This window comes from Gallinula chloropus (genome assembly GCF_964237585.1).
Source record: "Gallinula chloropus genome assembly, chromosome: 2".
Lineage (NCBI taxonomy): Eukaryota > Metazoa > Chordata > Aves > Gruiformes > Rallidae > Gallinula > Gallinula chloropus.
In genome coordinates this window covers 99,453,599-99,471,154 of record NC_140086.1, presented here as the reverse complement: position 1 = coordinate 99,471,154, position 17,556 = coordinate 99,453,599, and the positions used below count along the sequence as shown (strand labels likewise).

Here is a 17,556-nt window from a genome sequence, read left to right as displayed (position 1 = left end):
GGAAAAGTTAATATGGCTGACAGAATACACGTGATTAAGAACCTTTTATTGGCTCATTGGTATATCTTCAGAATTAATACTTAAGAGTTAGAATGAAGTGAAATATCAGATTTATTTATTTATTTTTAGCCTGAGTTAGTTTTGTGGCCTGCAAACACTCAACACTCCTGTTTGGTTAAAAATGCATTTACTTGATCCCTAGGGGATGTATGAGACATCTGAAAGATGGTTTGATATTTAAATTTACCTGTCAAATACCTGTCTGCACTTCATGTCATTCAGTATGATGGTTTGCACTCTTTCCCCCTTCTTTTTGATTATAGAGTTGCTTTCTCAAGAGATTTCTGCTCAAGTCAAACCCTGAGAACTTAAGGATGTGGGCCCTCGTGGTCTGTGTGTTTATTTTGTAACTAGCAGTGGTGTCTGCACAGGTGGGTAAGAGCAAACAGAAAAACCACAGAGCTCATACCAATAGAAATGCCTACCCTACTCACTCCCAGAAAGAGTCTTCTTTTTTTTAACTTTTAGTTCCTAAGATGGAATTTAAGTTAATCTTGCCCTCCAAATCTGCTCCAGCTTATCTCTCAGTAACAGTTTTTGAGTGCTCTATTTCTGGTATTGCCTCCTTCCCCAGTCATCAGCTGCCTGCTAACCTTCTTAGTTTGAGCTATCCTTTTGGCTGTGACACTGCTTCAGATGTGACAGTGCCACAGGACACCTTTTTTGACATCCGTCTTTCTCAGACTTGCTGACTGAAGAGATGTTTAGTGCACTGCAGAGCATCCCAGGAAAGGTATGTTTGAAGTGACTTTTGTTCCCATCTGTCCTACAAAAGCTGGGATGGCTGCTACTCAGCAGATAGATTGGCAAAGGGCCAGGAGAGAAGGAAAGTCAGAGGACGCTCAGAAATGTAGGTTTTCCTTGTATTTGGAAGGTAAGGAAACACTTTGTTTTGCCAAAGTGTGGTAAAGGAGTTCTTTTTGGTAGATTTGGGATGGAGTGATTACGTAAAGGAGAGCTGTATGTAGGAGAAGCCTTTTGTCAGGGTATGAGGACTGTTGTGTCAAAGGGTAAAGAAGTTTGGGCAGAAAATCAATCCCTTTGTGTTCCAGATTCTCCTGGGTACCAGAGGGGCTGGGAGATACCCAGTTTGGCACTGCAAGTCTGATTGCATTCAATATTTTTAACTGTCACGATTACGGATGCACCGATAGTATCAGACACCTTCAGTCTAGTCCCGTTCTATGGATTATCAAGGACTTCAGGAGTTTGCTCATGTCCAATGAGAATTCTCATGGCTAGATAAGTGAATGCTGCAGGTTATTGAAGCCACAGGAGTACAGGTTCTTTTGGCTTGCCAGTGATAAATACAGTGTCTGCAAAGCACATTCAAGTACCAAGAATGTATATTATAGCAGACTGGAAATTTATTATGAAGCAAGTTATAGACATTTCTAAGTTTCCTGGGAAAGCACTTGGAAGAGCCAAGTGCTCGAATCTCACTCAGTAGGTGTCCCTATGGAAGAAAGAGAGGTTCAGCTCATTGACTGATCCCAAAAGTCAGTGATGTCCTCCTGACCTCTCTGCAACAGTATCTTCCCTAGCATTCTTCTCTCTTAAGCCATTTTTATACTTTTTCTTATTGTTTGGTGGAGCTTGAGTGACTCTAGTCATACATACCTTTGTTATGATGGGTATAAGATCTTCTTGCTTTGCTTTTAAAGGTATAGGCTTAAAGAAATTCAGAGTGCACATTCAATGAGGGGTGTTCATACTTAGGGGGTGGGTAGTCCTAGGGAATGGAGATGTGTTTTGGTATTATAATGAGGTTGGAATCACAGAATTGTCTTGGTTAGAAGACAATTCTTTAGATAAGTCCAACCATCACCCTAACCTGGCAATAACCACTAAACCATGTCCCTCAGCACCACATCTAACTGTCTTTTAAATACCTCCAGGGATGGAGACTCCACCACTTCCCTGGGCAACCCATTCCATTGCCTAACAAATGGGCAAGGACTTGATTTTGACAAAAAAATGGGAAGCTAGTGGCTCAGAGTAACAGCCATGCAGTTTGAGTTCCATAGTCCCATCAAGTTCCCATCCCTGCAGTGTTACCACAGAGACTAGCTGTGGTGTCTCCACTGTGCTCCACCCTCTGTGCTGTTTTTCTCAGAGTTAACACATCAACCTCCCCTGGTATTGCTAATGTCTAAGGTCACAGGTTATGTTGTTTAGGGAACTATCATGGAACAGACTCCTTGTATATCAACCACATTCCACCCTGGAAGTTTCTTTAAGGCTGTACTTTCTCTTTAATAAATTACCTCCAGTGATTATTCCACAGGCAGGATGGGTTTGGGGCTCTGCTTGTGTGTGATAAGACTGTCAACAGTGAGATTCCATGCTGAGGGTTTAGAGTTGGCTTGCAGAGGGAGCTGCAGTCCCTTATCCTGCAGTGAGTATCCCAGCTGCTCAGAGAGAAATTCTTATGATCTGCATATTGAGCAGTGCTGGAGCTCGCAGAAATACTTGCATCATCCATGTTATGGACTTATCTGGAGGTGTAGCTCTGTGTGTGTGATCCTTGGTATCCTTGCAGGGTAGGCAGCCACAGTCCCTGCTGTCACTGTCCCAGCTGCAGAGGGATGGTTTTTTCTCTGCTTCTGAAGGCAGAGACACATTGCAGATGACTTCCACGCTCTCTGTTTTCTCGCAGGCTGGAAAGCAACAGTCCCTGGTATTGATTTCATGTTCCCAGCTGCACAGGGTGCTTTTCCTCCTGCCCACATCTAAATCAGAGCTGCTCTGATATCCTAGGAAGGCAGCATGCTGCAAAGTGAAAGGGGAGCACTTGAATCTGAAGAGAAGCTGAGAGCTACAATTGTCCACTCTGAGTGGAGACTGTTTGGAGGGATCTTGGCAATATGTAACTGATGGCAGGAGCGAAGATGGTGAAGGGAGGCTCTTTCCAGTGCTGCCCAGTGACAGAGGTAGATTGAAATACAAGGAATTCTATTAAACCTCAAAATTCAACTTTGTATTTTTTCCTGTGAGGATGGTCAAACACTGGAACAGGTTTTTCAGAGGTTTTTTTGAATTTTTTTCTGAATGTAATGTCCTTGCAAATGTCCAAAACCTGACTGGACATGGTTCTGAGCAACCTGCTGTAGCTGACCCTGCATGGAGGAGAGGGATTGGACTGGTCTGTCTCCAAAGGTTCCTTCCCACCTCAACCATTCCATGATACAATCATAATCCTGTGCTTCAGCTAATAGATTAGGTACAAATAATGGCAGTGTGTTCTGTCTTAAGCTGGCAAAATGCTTTCTCTAGATGTTAGGTCAGGAGTAAGTGTTGAGAACATAAGGAAATACTGTCAAGCCTGTTCAGACTAATCTGTCTTTGAAAGGTGATGGTGCTAGCGAGAGGGGCGAGGTGATGGGTAAGGCTAACACAGTGATGAGTTATTCCTGCAAAACTCGCTGTGTTCTTTCCTGCAGTTCTGATTTACTAACAAGGTGGCTCAGCAATACTGCTTAGTGACTGAAGCAGGGAGATTTAGGGCATTTTATTATCTGAAATAAGAAGGCATGAGCAAGTTCAAGTCTGAGCAGATATAGTAAGAGGCAATTATTCTGTTACATTTATGTGTATACAGCATGAAGACAATACCATGCAGACCTTGTCATTGACTTTCAAAGGCTTATGTCTATATTTAGACTTGTCCTATTGTTCTTTATTATTTTGAAAACTTACAGCTTTAGTTGTATTCCAGGTTACCTCATCTCGATGACCGTAACCTATCCCATTCTGCATCTGAAACTTGGAAAATGAAGAACATTTCTCGTGAAGCTGATTGGGGGTGGGGAGCCAAGCAGAAACAATCCACCAGACAAAAGAGTCCTCCTTTGATAGATGTTCTTTATATGAACAAAACCTCTTAGTGACATAAAGCAGTAGACTTGCCCTATGTGCTATTTAAAATACAGCATACCTCCAAGTCTAGAAATGTGAAAAATAGTTCACTTTTGACAACTCCTTCCCTGCAATTAATTTTTCAGGCTGCCACGCCTTCCCCTTCTTCAGACAAACTGGATTTCTCCCCAGGTGTGTCAGAGAAAACCCCGACTCCCACGGTTGCCCCAGAGAATGTCACTGAAGGTGGGATTATGCTACTTCCCACTAACACTGTGTCACCTGAGCCCATGCAGCAATTCACATCACCTGCCTCCGATGCTAAAGCAGGTAATATTTTGACATACCTGGAGATCTGAGGGCTATCTGCAGGTTGGAGAGTGGGTGTGGGGATGGCTTTACTACTGTCAGTTTTCCAACCTGTTGTTAAATACAAGCTTGCTCTTCATTCAGATGTAATATCATCCCACTTCAAGCATGTTGATGTACAGTAACAATGCAAACTCCATACCCTTAGCTAGTTACTTCTAAGGCAAAACTCTGACCAAGTCCATCACTAAGGGGAAATTATAATTCAAGCAAATACAGCAAAGCAAAAAGCAGAGATTAAAAGCCTTTTTAAAATGGGTTAACTTTTATACTTGGTGTAAGAAATGCCTAAGGTTTTTTTTGAGCTTCGTGATAGTCTCTTTTAGCCATTCTGTTGAGTTTTTTTGTGACTCTTGAGAACATTTCTTCTCTTAGAAGCATTTCAGTAAAGTTCCCACAATATATAGTTATCAGATACTATGCAGTAACATAGGTGGGACCTGAAGAATAGGGGAACAGCGGGGCTTTAATAGGGGAGAAGCCTAGCCCTTAGTAAAGGAGAACATGGCCTCCTCTTCCTGAAGGAAAGAAGCATTTTTGTCTAATTCTAAAGATGTAAGGAAATTTATCAGACTTGCAGCTGCAGAGAAAAAGTTTTTATTTTGAAAACAGGACATGTATAACCACTATGTCCTCTGTAATCTCTATCTCAGAATATCTCCTTTCTCCTCCTGAGTTTCTCACCTCCCTGTGCACCCTGACAAAGGGTTGGAAGCACCACAAGAAGCAGACTAGCACAGATGTGTGTTCTGCGCTCCCAATATATTGAGGAATATGGAGAGATAAGCCCTTTGCTTCCTGGTAGAGCAAGTCTGGTTTGAGACATTCTTGGTGTTTTCTGCCACACTATAACCTGCCTGTCAGGATAGCTGTAGGAGGTAGCAGGAAGATCCCTCTCCAAGGCAATGGATCATCATTACCATTGAATGCTGACTAGGTAGCTCCTCCTCCTCCTTCACAGGAGGAGGCTGAAGAGGACTCAAAAAGGAGCTTGGAAGACACTGAAGAAAAGGTTGTGGTGAATTTTACAGTAAGTACGGCTTTGTGCAAGGATTACTTCAGGTTTGTGTGTGCTCAGCCCCACTGTCTTGGAAGTCTAGAAGACAACCCTTCCTTTCCTTCGGTCATTGCCCTCATCTAGACAATTTGTTCTCACCTCATGTGGAGGTCGAAGGATTTTTAGAAGTAGAGACCTCCACTCCACTGATGTCTAGGGCAGCTCCCATGAGCAATTACAGAACCTTGGGTGTGCTTAAGTTGCAATGACAGAAAGTATGATGTCAGTGTGATGTTTCCACTTCATCTGTTTTTAGACCTGTCAGCTGCCACTGCTGAGTAGCCTCTTAATCATCTATTCAGAGTTTGCAAGTTGTATGTTTAGACACTAGTGAATTTGGAGAACCTTTGTTCTGTGGGTTCCCAATATTAAAAGGAAGACTTCTACAACCTTTGAAATACAGGTCTAGGGGAGCCTTTCCTGAAGTTATGCTTTGGTATGTTACTGTTGGGGACAGGATTTGTGGAATAAGGAAAGAGTTTTCACAGATGAAAACTAGGACTGTGTTCCTGGTTGGCAAATACATTGAATGTGCAGTTTGGCTACAAAATAACTTTGCCCTGATTTACTAGTGGAAATCTTTTTTAAGGGACACTAAGCTGGCTTTTTTATCTTCTGTAATTGTATTTTTTCTTAAATCTCTCTTTTCTCTAAAACAGAAATAGGGGAATTGACACTTTGTATTTGGGGAAGAAAAAAGATTTTGATTTGGTAAAAGGTAAAGGAGCCATTGCCATAATTATAATAGATTGTTATTTGATTACGTATTGAAGAATTATTGGGTTTTACTTGCCTATTCACTGTAGAGTATGTGTCAAATTTTACTTAATCCATTACAAATAATATTTTTATATCCATTCCATCTGTTAAAACATAATGTAATCATTCTGTCTTAGATACTGTAAAAGAACTTATTGTATCTGCTGGAGATAATATACAAGTGATGCTACCCAAAAATGAAGTGGAACTGAATGCCTTTGTTGTCCCGCCTCCGCCTACAGGTGAGTTGAATGGCCTTTGCACATGTGGAGATATGCACACGACCAACCTGCACTTGCAGAAAAGTCCTGAGTAATGTGAACATCTGCACCTCAGTATAAAAAAACCTGTTATCACAGAGCCACAAAAAGGTAGTTGCAGGAGGTGATAACAATCCTCCTCTGGATTTTACTTAAGTGCCTTTTATTTTCAGAACCTGAACTCATTGGCCAAGTGGTTCAATAGAAAGCCTGTAGTTCCTACCAAAGGATCACGTGGGCCAGGTCATAGCATATTGTTGTAAAGCAGAGTTTGGAGGACAGTAGGTTCTGAATGCAACGTTTACCTTAAAATTGCCAGCTTTCCAGCTGCAGTAGCCATGTAAAATGCATTCACTTCACATGAAGCCGTTTTATTCTGAAGTCAGTTGTTTGTGAAGTCTGTTACGTCATTGCTGCTTTGATTTGTTACAACACATCGGTTCATACTGCTTAATTTTGCAGTGTCAAAAAGTGGCAGTCATGACTTCCTACTGTAGCATTTTATCTGACAGGTGGTGAATTTGATTTCTCTGTTTCCTGGGCTTATCTTGAAGGTAAAGCCATTTACTCTTATGCTGTGTTAATTGCTCCTAGAAACAGCCTACACCTATGAGTGGAGCTTAATCAGTCACCCTGCTGACTACGGTGGTGAAATGGAGCGCAGGCACAGCCAGACTTTGAAGCTCTCTCATGTAAGTGAGCTGAAAGCTTTTTATGTATGCATTTATAAAAGGAGCTTCAGATGTCAGGTATCAAGGCTTTTCTCTGTTTACAATATAAGAGGGAGATTTATGCATACAACTTTTGTATAATTCTACGTGTAACCCTATTTGTTCTCTGTTTGTCTCAGTTATCAGTGGGACTTTATGCCTTCAAAGTGACGGTTTCTGGTGAAAATGCCTTTGGTGAAGGTTTTGTAAATGTCACAGTCAAGCCAGGTAAATCGGTTGGCTAAAATAATGGAATTAATTCCTCTGACTCAAGTAGTTACTCAGCACCTTATTTAATAGTCTGTCAGTTACTGTCTGTCAAGGACATCTGGTAGTCCAGTCGTGCAGAGATGTTTCATACCTTGGTGTCTATAAAGCGTTTTAAGGAAGCAGAGTTAAGGATTTTGCTTCCTGTGTTTAAGTGCTCTCTGGTCTTCTACCCTCTTCAGGCAAGGCCTGAGAAAGCATCGTGCCACCTTTTTATGGCTCCCTTCCCCAGTACAGCTAGGAGCAACAATTAGGTGCTGAACCAGCTATAGATGTCCAGGTCGGACCGATTAGAAGTGACCGCAGCGGAAGACTGCTGTGTCGGTGCACTGGTCTCCTGTAGCCTTTTCTGACACGTGCCCAACAAGGACAGCAGATGCTGCAAAACTATCAACCCTAGATTTAGATCACTGGGGTCTATTGATCTGTAGAGCTATTAGATTACTTTTACCTGGGCTTTCACTAATTGGGGTTTTTTTTTCCCTCCCTCTCCCAATCTTCCTCTCACAGCAGTCAGAGTTAACCAGCCACCTGTTGCCATTGCTTCACCCGAAGTACAAGAAGTTTCTTTGCCTACAACTTCCACCTTCATTGATGGCAGTCGTACGTCTGAACCGTCCTATGCTTATATCCTCTATTCCTAATAAAGATGTGCAACATGATTGTTTGACAACTACAAGTGAAATACCCTCTTCTCACACAGAAGTACCCTGAATCATTACTTATTTCAGGGATTTGAATCCAGTTATAAATTAATTTAATAAATAAAAAGTGATAAAGTGCAGCCTTTCTACTTGGGGAGTCAGAAGCAGTGTATTGGAGGCTGCTGCATCCAAACAGTAGCTACTCTTACAGCTGCTTCTTGTCCTGCCCAGAAGGTCTCTGCATCAGAACAACCACAGGCCATGGTACAGAGCTTTCATGTAGGGTATGATAAGATGTCAAAATTATGCTCACAATTACTGAGAGAAGACCAGTTGGAATTTGCAGAGTCTGAAAATGATTTTTATTTGTGTCTGTGTGCGAAGAATATTTTGTTTGTTTAGATTAAACAATGCCAAATGTAACTTGGAATCTGTGGTTTAACAGCTGTGGTACATGAACCTTGATTGAATACGCTTGAAAAGTTAATCATAGAAAAACAGATACGGATCGGTGCATGAAAGACTAGTGATCATTCCAGCAATTGTTAAAAGAAACTGATTAGTTTTTCTTTAATGAATGTAGAAAGTATAGATGATATGAAGATAGTGAGCTACCACTGGGAGGAAATTAAAGGTCCTTTGCGAGAGCAGAAGGCATCTGCTGACACGCCTGTCTTGCACCTGTCTAACCTTGTTCCTGGGAACTACACTTTCAGGTACATTGCACACTTATTTCTGTAATGTCAGCTGAATGTTTGTTTTGTTTTGTTTTCACATGTATCCCCCCCAAAAAACATTGCATTTTAGTTCTGCATGCTGCTACCCTTCATTTTTCAGGATGGAGAGGTATAGGAAGCACTTCTATTAAAGGTGATTTTATGATACTGATGTAGTGACACTTTACTACACAAACTTACACAAAACAAGGTGTCAGAATTTAAATAACTTGCACTCCCTCCAGTAACAGCTGTGACAGAACATTGGGTTTTTTCCCCAGCTTAAAGTTGGCAAGTGTCCTCAGATGATACTCTGCAGTCAGACTGTGAAAGTCATCCCTTGAAGGGTTGTGGCACTCAGAAGAGTACTGCAAGGCTGATAACATGCAAGGCACCTTTCTTCATAAAAGCCTTTGCCTTGCTACTCCACTTATGCATTGCTGAGTCTGGATTTTGTCCAGACAGTGGAAGGATGGTTTATGGTTCTGGGTGCTTTAATAAAAAAGCAGAGTTCATTTTCTGAACTTTTTAGACTTAAAGCCTAGCCTGCACAGAGGCAAACGTGGCACTGACTCGACCTGGGTTACCTGGCTGCCATTGGGTAACAGCCTATATACAAGTCAGTGTATTATGTATCAGTGTAGCATCAGCAGACTGTTGAAGCCAGCGTACATATACATTAAATGTGGTGTTTTGTGGTTTCACCAAAAATGGCATATCTTCAACTTTTATTTTGTGTTCTTTACTAGACTTGTTCCATACTGTATAGTGGCAGAAATGAGCACAGGAATTTTTTTTTTCTGTATTAAAAAGATGACAAGCAATGCTCTAAGCATGTTCCAGCCCTAGGGTATTAAGAAATCACTGGCTATATCTCTGTGTCTTTGGGGGAAGCTGAGGTGCTTCAACAATACAGCAGTGTGTTCAAGCTTACAGGAAATTAGATGGTAAATAAAATCCAGTGCTGCTGATATGTATGGATGTGCACCCAGCAGAAAGGTATGTGTTCCCTAATGTCAGACTGTGAGCACTAGTTTTGTTCCCACTCAGGGCAAGGCTTCCGGTATGGTTCCCTTCCATGTGGTGAGCTGTACTCAATTTTCACAAGAGAGAAGAATAAGAGATTTAGTTGATCACCACACTGTGAAGGGCAGTCTTTTGTCACTTTCAGATGTCTGCAGCAGTCTCATTTTAAGATGATTTGTCCTTGTGTGTCTCAGAGCCAATAGTGGGTTTTTAAAACACTGTACTTCAGTTTTGTGACTTGACATCTTCAAAAATCTGAGTTGATACTAAGCTTCATTGTAACTGATAGTAGTGTGCCACAAAGGAATAAGAAATTAGGAACTACTGCTATGTCACAAGCAGAGCTTCCGAACATCCAGAGTAGTTCTACATGTAGGTGTTAACAGGACTGTTTCACTGTGGGTGATTAATGAACCCCCTGTGTTTTCCAGAGCAAACATTTAAAAGTATGTGCTGTGAAATGTTAGAAATGGATGGACTTGCCATTGACTACAGGGAAAGGGTTTCATTTGGGATCCAGAATTGCTGCACTTTTTCTTTTTCTTCTCCTTAAAGGTTGAAAGCTGAAGTTGAAAATAGTTTTCTGAATTTCTTCCCTGTCTTAGTTGAGAACTGTGTTTTAGAAGCAGAACTTTGTATAGTGGATCTGCTTCAGGTGATGTTTTTGTTCTGCTGCTGCCAGAAGAGGTTAGCCTTTGAAGTTAGGACTTGGCAGGATCCCAGTCTTAACAGATTTCCAATATTGTTTTTCCTGTTGTAGACTGACAGTGATCGATTCAGATGGAGCAGCCAACTCCACCATTGCATCTCTGACTGTCAACAAACCGGTGGATTACCCACCTATTGCCAACGCAGGGCCGAATCAGGCAGTCACCCTGCCCCAGAACTTCATCACGCTGAATGGGAACCAGAGCAGTGATGACCATGAAATTGTCAGCTATGAGTGGTCACTCAGCCCCAAAAGCGAAGGCAAGGTTGTAGCAATGCAGGTATGTCTATTTGTCCTTGCACAGGATTGTAAACTATTCTCTCTTTGCCTCTAACATGAGCAAATATATATATCGAAGTAACTGCTCAGAAGCTCTGAAATATCTAGAGTGCTTCCCCCCACCACTACCCTGATATAATCTTGTTTGTTGTTCTTTTTTTCACCCCATTCCTGTGACCATTTCTGATTCCTGCTATTATTTATCCCCTCGTGGTTTGGAAAGTCTTTGAGTTCACAATATCTTCCTTGGACCCTGGAGCCTAGTCCACAGGTTTCCATCTTCTGAGACTAGAAAACTGGTTTTGGGACAATACTGGGAGGTAGTCAGGGTTTTCTTGTGACACTTTCTCCTGGAGAAAGTAGGACACTAACAGAAATTTAATTTTCTGAGCGAAAGGTGACAAGCTTCTGGCAGTGTTACGCAGTCATGCTCTGAGGTCAGTCACTAAAATGTAGGTATTCTAACTGAATTTATTCTCTTATTTTCATGTGTTTTTTTTTTTTTTTTTTAATCTGAGAAAGGTTAATAAAAATTTTCAGTGGACTTACACCCAGTAAAGTGGAGATTCTTGGAGCTCTGTAGGTAGTTGAAGTAATTAATGTAATGGAGCAGCTGAACCTCAAGCAATTTTTTATGAGACTTGTTTTCTACTATGTTGGAGTGATGTTGCTTTAGACCTTCAGAATTGGAAAGACATCGCTTTGTAGATCTTTTAGGAAAGGAGTAATGTTGATGCTAGCATATACGGTAGAGGCAATTACAAAACTATGAAAGGGCTTATACTATAATGGCCTGTGTTCATTTGCCAAGATAAAAACTTTCTAAAAGCGTCCATACAACCTGAACTTGAAGCATTTAAAAGCTGTTCAATCTGAAAGCAGACACCCTGAAAGAAGGGAAAGAATGCTTGAGAGAATCTAATGGATTCTTTGGATATTTAACGTGGAGATACAAGACCATTTTACAGTTTCTTTTCAAGAACCTTGTAATGTTCAGGTCCCTAAAGATGAGATGCTGGTCTCAGGTGTGTTACATGGTATCCATGGTTAGAGTGCAATGTCACAAGTACCTCTGCTGGCTAGTTAATCATTTATCATGTCCTTTAGTTCTTGTTATCATTTAAAAAAGAATAAAAGAAAAGCTAATTGCATTGTGATTTGTTATTCCTCATATGAGAAATGCAACAAATGTTCATTTTATTGGCAAAAGAACCTATAGCTGGTCCCAGTCATTTCATGAGCTTATGCAGAGAATCAGCTGATACATATAGAAGAGTATATTAAAAAAACCTAGCTCTGTGCTGAGTATGCTTTTTCCATAAAGCTATCTTGCTGTGATCAAATCAAGCTTGGTTTTGTGTTTAACCAGTTTTAATATATTTAAAGTGTGCTATGATGTTTGTTGTTTTTAAATGTCTCTGAGGAAATGGAATAAGCTGTAGTAATTTCCACCTCTGTTTTATTTCTGAATTGAGAAAATCAATGTTCCATGAGTTTTACAATTGTTTCGATATAATGCAGCAACTATAGCAGCATAAGATATTAAAGTTTATTTTCTACAGTTATTTCTCTGGGTTAGTAGGAACAGTGAATATATTACGTCTGTCTGTGTATCAAATTTTACGTTACCCCTTTGTCTACAAGGTGCATAAACTGCTTGCTCAAACACTGTTTATTATGAATTAAAACAAATTTTACTTTTCCTTGATGTTTGCTCTGTAAGACCTTTCATAATGCATAAGCATTTGTGTTTCATCTCTCTGTAAACGCTGCACAGGGAGTACGAACGCCGTACCTCCAGTTATCTGCAATGCAGGAAGGAGATTACACGTTTCAGCTGACTGTCACAGACTCTGCGAGGCAGCGGTCCACAGCTGAGGTCACACTGATTGTGCAGCCTGGTAAGTCAGCTGCAGGCACGTCTGGGTCCCTCAGGGTTGGGCCAGCCTGGTGCCTTAGCACCATCCTCAAATGCCTCATCTCCCCGCATTGCAGCACTGGGAAGGCAGTCTGAATGTCTGGTATGTCTGTATCAAGGATTCTTCCACTTCCATTTTCTGTCAAAGCAAACAGTAAACAGGAATGGGGAATCATAGAAAGCCCAGGTGGTGATCCTGAGGGCTCACACCAGTCCAGTTACATAGGGCAACCTGCACAGAGATGTGAGTGTACTTCTGAAAGCTAAAAAGTAGCTCTGAGTTTAATATCCTCCAAAGTCCATTTTTCAAAGCTGTTCAGAGTATCAGTTGGTGCTTTGTTCTGTTTTCTTACTGTTTAGCAGCTCTCCTTCAAGAATCCCTGTGTGATTTCAGTTCTCACTAGAACTGCATTGCACTTGCTAGGGAAAAGTTTCGAGCAAGGCATTTTCAACAGCTGCGTCTCCGACACATTTGTTTAGATTTGGAAGCCAACTGATGAAAGGTCCAGCTCTCATGAGATTTATTTTTTTTAAATGCCTTTTTGTTCCTGGTAATGTTACATACACAGTGTCCTTTTCTGCCTATCTGAAAGTCTCACATTCCACCATAGGGCAACGTTTTATCTTCCTATTGTTGCTTATTACACACTTTTTAGTAGATGGCCCATTCTGGAAAAATTTTACAGTGGGCATTTACTACAAAGATCGAGAACATGAATTTGAAGTGCAGTGTGTGCTGGTGCCTTTTAGACCCATTATAGTGTGTCACAGAGAAGATGCTGTTTTCTAAGAGGAAAATGAATATCCAGGAAAATGGTAGTGTTGCCAGCTTTACCTTGCCACAAAAGCAGAGGTTGAAAACAGAATAATAGATTATATGTTTCTGCAACAAATTCTCAAAGTTTCTGAGAAAGGGGAGTACTCACTGTGGGATTTGCCTTTTTGCAGAGCTGGTTGTTCCTACCTAATATTTTCTGCTGGCTTGTGCACGTCATACTTGTGACTTGTACCTTTGAGCCAACATATAAAACTTTTAATATAACATTCCATGTAAAGTCTTCTCTCTGGTCAGTGACTACTTAGTAAATGTTGTGCACTAAATACTATTTTTACAGAAAATAACAGTCCTCCAGTAGCAGTGGCTGGCCCTGATAAGGAATTGACTTTTCCAGTAGAAAGTACTACGCTGGATGGAAGCAAAAGCCAGGATGACCAAGGCATTGTCTTCTATCATTGGGAAAATATCAGGTATCTAGAGGTTTTACTAATCTTATGCAATTGTTTCGGGTGGTGCACCATTTGAGAACTGCTTTGAGGCTCTTCTCACTCAGCTGATGATGGTATTAGAGCATAGATTCCAAATTCAACTTGGAAAGCTTAGTCTCTGCCTGTGTTGGGCAATGTCTCATTTTGAGGTCAGCTGTTCCAAAGATGAGAAGAAATGACAGGAGCTTCCATGTCTCCTGGTAAAAAACGAGTAACAGGCTTGAGTACTGTCCTGTAACAGAGAGCTTTCTCATTAGTGTTTAGAACTAGGTTTTCTCAGTCACTGGTTGAATAATGATGTAAACTGACAACCTGTTTAGCCTGAGCTTTCAATAGTAGGTAATTAAAGCACTCTTAAACGATTGAAAATGTTTTGCAAAACTCTACTTTCATGCTTATATGCAAAACTAATTGATCCTTAATAAAATGACAAGGTATTAGCTCATACAGCTGTTGTATCCATGGTACAGGAAGAGGTTTGCTGGCACCCTGTGTGTGTTGTGAGTAGCTCTTAGAGCAACAACAACAGTTTTTGAATGCCTCTCTGAAATAGAACAATGAGGAGGTTGAACTTCTGGTGTATGTTTTCTACCCTTCTAATAACTGGTATGTGGTGCTTGAGTGCTTTGAATGCCCTCAACAGAATGGATTCTCTGAACCAAACTCATGACATGCATGGTTCTTTAACCATCAGCATTTATAGCAGCAGCAGAACTCCAACAGACATAAAAGCAAATGGCACAAATGGTGCTGCTGAAAGAACGATTTGGCTGCACAGGATTATCTTCCTGTGATGTTTTCTTTCAGTGGACCAAGCTCTGTGCAGATGGAGAATGGCAACAAAGCAGTAGCAACTGTGACTGGTCTTCAGGTTGGTACCTATCGCTTCAGGCTGACTGTGAAAGATCAACAGGGTTTAAGCAGTGCCTCTGTGCTGTCTGTTACTGTGAAGGAAGGTAAGCCTTGTTCCTCCTGCTTAGATTATGATAGGCAATTTGCCAGTTAATTCAGTCATTAAAAGACTGTAAAGGAAATTGGAACAGAAAGGGATAATGTGCTAGCTGTCAGATTTCAAGGGTATTTAAGAAAAGTTACTGCTATTTTGTAATAAAGTAATATTGTGAGCAACTGTCAGAAGTAGCTTCACTTACTGCAAGCTTTTTAAAAAATAAATATATCCAGAATTAGTTGCAATAAAAATGCTCCAAAATACCGTTTTTGATGATAGTGTTTGCTTCATGAAGAGGATAAATTTTTATTTTATTCTCAAAGTTAAGCTTTGAGCAGGAAGGCAGTTTTACTGTGAGCTTTGAGTAACACCCAAGAAATGAGATCTCAGAGAATACCAATTTCCACTTAAAAGCTTAACATTAAAAGACCTATATTTATTTGGGTTTTTTCATACGGAGAAACAGTTTCTATGGTGTTTTTAGTGTTGGATTTTTCCCCCCAGTATACATGTTGTAGAAGAGACTTTAGGATAGTAAAACCTATTGTGCAAAATAAGAGGTACTGTCAGATACTCATGACAGATGTCACAGCTTTAACTTATGCTGCATCCTCAAGTCTGCAGGTGGTGATAATCCAACCACCTTTTGCCTCATTTTGTTCCCTAAGAAGTGATTTTAGCAATCTCTGTGGGCCTATGCCTTCTTTTAAAAGAAGATGGCATAATACACTTCAGATGTTGTTTGGTCCAGAGTTTAACTTTCTGTTTCACACCTTGGATTTTGAGGAGAAAGGTGAACTTTGACTTGGTAGCTATGCTACCTGTCATTTGTGGTAGTAGAGTTGAGTCTTGGGTGTTGAATTGTAAAAAACAGTGCATACTTATTTGTTTTTTGCTTGGTGTTACTGCAGAACAAATGGATCTTAGTGAAGAAGCTGGACTCAGCTTTGCATTATTGGTTGAACTGTTCCAGAGTTTGTTAGGTGTTTAGCCAGAAGCATCGGGCAACAACTATGCCCAAATGTGTCATGGCCACATTCATGTTGTGAGGTGTAGCCACAGTGTGTGCTGATTAGTCATAGATTCAATATGTTTCAGTAGCCAAGCTTAATCAACTGCTTTATTTGGAAGAGATGAGAGGATTGCATGTATCACAGAGAACTTTACACTGCTCTATAGAATAGAGTTAGAGCCAGTGCCCTAGAGATGTGCCTAATGTTGAATTCTTTATGTCCAATCTAACATTCACACCAGCGAGGTGTTTCACTTAGTTTCAAGGCTTCCTGGAACTCTGTCTTATCAGCTGTGTTCTAACCAGAAGTCAATGATGTCTGGTTTCTGGAAAGAGAATGTTTGTGTGTGTGTGTTTGGTATTTTTTCAGCTGTACTCCCAATGCATGCCTTAACTTCACTGCTAGCAGCATGCAAAAAGCATTTGGGAGCTGGGTTTACTCTAAGTTTCCTGAATAGATTTTGCATAAATACAGGTATTGTGAAGATGTGAGACCTTACTCAAGCTTCTATTGGGTAATAAGTGATTCTCAAGATGACAAGAGCCCAGCATGGTGACCCCATGCTGGGCTGTGTGGGCTGTGTTTCTAAGTAGACAGAAAATCTTTTTGTTTGGCTGAGAGGATCTGACACAGAAGTTATTTTGAGACTGTAAATAGAGTATCCTACAATGCTTTTTGAAAAAGAGCTTTTTGAATGGTACCCCTCTTATTGGTATTCTCCTTGTGTGGCACCTCTGCTTTTGTCAGGTTGTAATAATCCTGGAGCCAAATTCTATATACCCACTTATCCTTCACTGTACCTTTGACACAAGATTCTGTTGTTACTGCCTGTAATCACCAGGTAATGAACTGCAGTGTGGGTGTGTTGGCAATGGCATGTCACATTTTGCATGTTTTGAAAGAAAATCCTTCTCCTCCACTATTTTTATGGCTAGAAAACAACAGTCCACCCCGGGCGCATGCTGGTGGGAAGCATGTTCTAGTGCTTCCAAATAACTCTGTTACCTTGGATGGCTCAAGGTCTGCTGATGACCAGGGGATTGTCTCATATTTGTGGATTCGGGATGGTCAAAGCCCAGCAGCTGGGGTAAGTTTCTTGAAGGTTTTAACTGGAGTCAAAATCAGCTGTTGTTATTAATGTAGTGTCACTGCAGCAGGGCAAGCAGGTATAATCCATAAGATGCTCTGAGGCAAGCTGTCTCCTTATGGTTTGTCTCCCCCACAGTCTCTAATACTATGGTTCAAGGGGCTTGTGATATTTTCAGTACAGCTGTAGAATATGGTAGCTAAATGGACTGCAGCATTGTGGACCTAGTTGGGAAAGGCTTGAGACAGAAGAATGAAGTTGTGACTCTTTAAGAGTAATTGGTGATTGTACCACACTAATGTGTTTGAATGAAAATTCATCTGAAATCCAGATATTCCAAAGGAGGAAGGCAAGGAGCAGGAAGTTCTTAAGAAGATTCATGTGTGGTACCAGATGAGGCAGAGTGTGCAGTTTAAGATAAAAGTGGTGTTTGGTGCTAGATACATAGACAACTTGCCTGGCAGTCCACAGTGGATAGCCTGGACCATTAGGGCAGCGGAGTCTGCTCTCCAAGTGAGAGCAGATAGCAGAAGTACCTCATTATAAACGGAAGTTTATATGGTGGCTGCTAATACTGGGGTAACTCCGTTTTTCTATCCACACAAAAGT

General features: G+C 40.9%; 1 protein-coding gene across 1 annotated transcript in view; it reads left to right on the top strand.

Annotated features, from left to right (window-relative positions):
- KIAA0319 overlaps positions 1-17,556 on the top strand; it is a gene marked incomplete at both ends in the record, with an annotated part of 42,304 nt that overhangs the window by 13,012 nt on the left and 11,736 nt on the right. The window contains 11 exons of the mRNA XM_084280281.1: positions 4,065-4,248; positions 6,241-6,345; positions 6,958-7,055; positions 7,214-7,301; positions 7,851-7,943; positions 8,568-8,700; positions 10,487-10,715; positions 12,492-12,615; positions 13,748-13,880; positions 14,706-14,854; positions 16,796-16,947. Coding sequence (XP_084136407.1) covers positions 4,065-4,248; positions 6,241-6,345; positions 6,958-7,055; positions 7,214-7,301; positions 7,851-7,943; positions 8,568-8,700; positions 10,487-10,715; positions 12,492-12,615; positions 13,748-13,880; positions 14,706-14,854; positions 16,796-16,947 — 1,488 coding nt within the window. The remainder of the gene's footprint in view (positions 1-4,064; positions 4,249-6,240; positions 6,346-6,957; positions 7,056-7,213; positions 7,302-7,850; positions 7,944-8,567; positions 8,701-10,486; positions 10,716-12,491; positions 12,616-13,747; positions 13,881-14,705; positions 14,855-16,795; positions 16,948-17,556) is intronic.